Genomic DNA, 3763 nt, shown 5'->3' with positions numbered 1-3763 from the left:
GGGGGCAAACACTTTTTCACACAGGGCCATGTAGCTTTGGATTTTTTTCTTCCTCATTAATAAAACCCTTCATTTAAAAACTGCATTTTGTGTTTACTTGTGTTATCTTTGACTAATGTTTAAATTTGTTTGATGATCTGAAACATTTAAGTGTGGAAAACATGCAAAAACGTAAGAAATCAGGAAGGGGGCAAACACTTTTTCACACCACTGTAGATTCAAGATTTAATATGCACAGTAAAGACACGCATTTCCCTGCAGAATGAAATTCGTTCTTTTCTGTCACCAATTAATGCCAAACAATATAAATCTGAAGTATGAAATAGATCAAAATATATACGGTGCGCACTGTTAATATCTCCTTGCTCAGTGTAATATTAATGTGCCTGCCGCGGCTGGATCTGTGAGTGTTTGGTCGCTAAAAAGACTGTTAAGAATGGGTCAGCAAGACAACCTCATAATTTCTGTCATTGATAAATACTATGTACTTCTGTAGTAACTCATAGCTGTATTTAGTGATATTGAATTGAAAACTACGATCAGTTCAATATATGGTTTATAAAAATCATGCAACAAAGTTGACAACATTCACCATTACTGCCCCCAAAGTGTAATTATTGCATTTACATTTTCATCCTGATAGCAAGTTGCTGGTTAACATTTCTGAACCATTGTTTAGTGCTCATATAAATTGTCTGTACTCTCACTAAGCTTTGTTCACATTTGTAAATACTGAAGCAAGAATTATCACAATTAACGCGCCAATTGAACAGATGAGAACAATCCAAACAGGTTTCTTCTTGATGTAGGTTGGATTGCTGCAGGATTGCGGACATTTCTCCCCTGTCGGAGAAGTAAAACAGAAGTTATTTTTGTCATACAAATGCTCAAAATAAAATGCATAAAAAAGCCAGAAAAGAAAGCTTTGTATCCCTTGTCACCTCACCTTGTTTACTCGGGTGCCTTGTGTTTTGTTTGGGATGGAGGAGAACAGCTTCCTGTATGTCCTTGTTAAAGCTTTGTTCTGGAACCTGAGGCCTGGGTGCTTCTTTCTTCCCCTCTTTTTCTTTCGGTCTTCGATTCTCTTGAATTGGTTTCAGGGGGGTGTTTTCTCTTTCATCAGCTTCTCTTTCTCTTTTCTTTCCCTCTTTGTATCTCTTTTGTTCATCCACATCCTGTTCTTTCCCCTTTTCTCTCAGACTCCCAGAGGCTGTAAAATGGAGGAAAAGTAATATATTAACTGATTCACTGGTAAAGGCTTCAATGACTTCTTGATGTAGCTCCTTTTGAGATCTTACCTCTGTACACCAGCAGATATGCAGTGCTGGAACTAATTGTTTAACAGAAAAACAAAGTTCAGACCATTTAGTAAACATTCCCTGATGAATAGTAGAATATATCTCAGATTTAAGATTAGATGTTTATTCCTGACCTTGGAAACAGTAGTTAACAAAACAATCTCACCACAAAGTCCATTTAGGAGCTGTACTGGAATTTTCAAACACATGATCTTGTCAGTAATTTTAAGGACTGTGGACTTTGTGGTGAGATTGTTTTGTCAACTATATCAGACTTGATAAAGTAGAATTAATCAGACATACTTGTGAGTCCGGTTTTGTGCAAAGGGTTGCTCTTCAACCTGCACCATTCAACAAAAACAAGAGGAACACTCAACAAATAGCCATTCAATATCTAATCTTTGGAATGTTCTGAGTTAATGCCATGCTAATAGATGTGTTGAATTAAGTCTCACCTTGCTGACTCGATCGTCATTAAACTCATACCAGGTGTTGTCCTCGTTGGACAGGATGGTGGCTGTGTAATGTCCTCCTGCTAGACCACCCATGTGATTCACCATCCCATACAGTCTGTACTTGTTGTTCTACAGTAAAGAACACTGTTATGTATGTGAAGATTTTAAAAGCAAACAAAAGAAATTTAAAGTTACCTCCCCTTGCCTTTCTCTGTAACGTTCGTGGCACGTCCACACAGCGGTGTGATTTGAAATATGACATGGTGCTGTAGTCAAAGTCAAATCTCTTGAGGAGTAGAGTCAGAATCTGAGGATATGTCACCATCTCACATCCCTAAATAACACAAGAAAGTTTAAAGTAAACAAACATACAAGGTGATTATGTGATTCCAGTATAAATTTTGCTCAGGCTGCAGTTAATGTTTGAAAACTCACAGTGGTCGCCTCTGTTTTCTTTTCACATTCGTTGCAGTACACCATGTTGTCTCCACTGAATGATTTCTGCTGGAAAATTCTTTCAAAGCCTTCTCCCTGGAAAAACACATGTTGTAACAAAGTCCACATCCTACAAAAATGCTACATAGTATTTATTTTGGCAGTTGATCTGGGACCAAGTAAACATTTACCACCTATTTTGGCTGGACGGCAGACACGAGGCCAGCCCCTTAAAGGCCCTGACACACCAAGCCGACGGTCGGCCGTCAACCAAAGTCGGGCCGTCGGTGAACGTCTGTCGCCCTGGTTTTTGCAGTGTGTCCCGCACCGTCGGCACTTTGGTGTTGGCAGCTTTTCGGACGATTGAGCATGTTGAATCGGCGGCAGAGCTTGTCGGTGAGAGAGATCACTCTGATTGGCTGTTCTGGTTTTATTCCCTCGCCCCTGTAGCGAGTGAATGTGCCTGTAGTGAAACCAGGGCTAACCGGTGCTTCCTCCTCAGGCTCCACTTCAACGAGCTGCCCGACAGACCCGCTGCTTCTTCCCACTTTAACCTGAATAACAAACCGGAGCCAGCTGGGAGCGGCTAGCAGAGCGTTAGCCGCAGCAGCTCCCAGCTCGCCCCGGCTCTCCATTTGGATCCAACCGGAGCACCAAGCCCTGGTTTGTTATTCAGGTTAATGTGGGAAGAAGCAGCGGGTTTATCGGGCAGCTGAGTGAAGTGGAGCCTGAGGAGGAAACACCGGGACCGTCTGGATGTAATAGTCCGAGGAGGTGCTGCGATGCTCAGCTGCACAGATAGGTAACACCTCAGCTGACAGGATGTACTGCTCTCTCACTCCGCTCTCTCTCATGCAGGCGCAGAACGTACTTGCTACTTGGCCGTTGGATGTAGTCTGTGTAGTGTGTTCAAATGCAACTGACACAGGGCGACGTGAGGCGACGTAAGCAACTTAACAGTTGGCTTTCGTCGCCGCTAGTTCTTTGATGTCGGTTTGGTGTGTCCGCACCTTTAATCACAACAATCTGTCTGCGTGACTGACTGACTGAATGAGTGGGTGATGAAGTTACACCATTGGTCGCAGTGACTGATAACTAGTGTTTGTGTTTCCCCACTGACTGACGGAATTAGCAACCTAGATAGCTAACTAGCCAGCTGCAGTTGAAATGCCATTTTTGGACAGGAAAGAGAGGATCACCTCACCAGTTTGTTTACAGAACAGCCGTGTCTGTATGACACAAGCTTTACATTCATTTAAATGTTATTGAATATTACGTGTTACAATGTCAGACAGGTGTCACCACCACTATGAGGAGAAAGTGGAAACGGGAGACTGATTGAAATTTAAATGTGTATTATGTGATTAAATGTCAGAACAGGTGCCACCACAATAATAAAATTCTCCTTTTGGTATTCACCGCCGATAGGATGTTTTACAAACTATTGGTATTGGTGGGACTTAGGCTACACCCCTAAATGAAGTTTAAGAGGGCAGGGTTGTGTTTTATCGAGATAAAGGAAGTTTGATCAGTTCCAAAGAAAGCAGATCCCCTCTGCTGTGTGACTGTCTCAGT

At 42.1% G+C, this 3763-nt stretch overlaps 2 protein-coding genes across 2 annotated transcripts in view; one reads left to right on the top strand and one right to left on the bottom strand.

Annotated features, from left to right (window-relative positions):
• Nucleotides 1–3763, top strand: part of LOC126403804 (E3 ubiquitin-protein ligase ARIH2-like) — a 39809-nt gene that overhangs the window by 9103 nt on the left and 26943 nt on the right. The window lies entirely within an intron of this gene.
• Nucleotides 1–3763, bottom strand: part of LOC126403796 (ubiquitin carboxyl-terminal hydrolase 47-like) — a 38616-nt gene that overhangs the window by 29919 nt on the left and 4934 nt on the right. Inside the window, exon 7 of the mRNA XM_050066585.1 lies at nt 2189–2284. Within this exon, the coding sequence (XP_049922542.1) occupies nt 2189–2284 (96 nt within the window). The remainder of the gene's footprint in view (nt 1–2188; nt 2285–3763) is intronic.

Source organism: Epinephelus moara, chromosome 17 (genome assembly GCF_006386435.1).
Source record: "Epinephelus moara isolate mb chromosome 17, YSFRI_EMoa_1.0, whole genome shotgun sequence".
Classification (NCBI taxonomy): Eukaryota; Metazoa; Chordata; class Actinopteri; order Perciformes; family Serranidae; genus Epinephelus; species Epinephelus moara.
The sequence above is the reverse complement of the archived record's forward strand: the minus strand, read 5'-3'. Positions and strand labels throughout refer to the sequence as shown.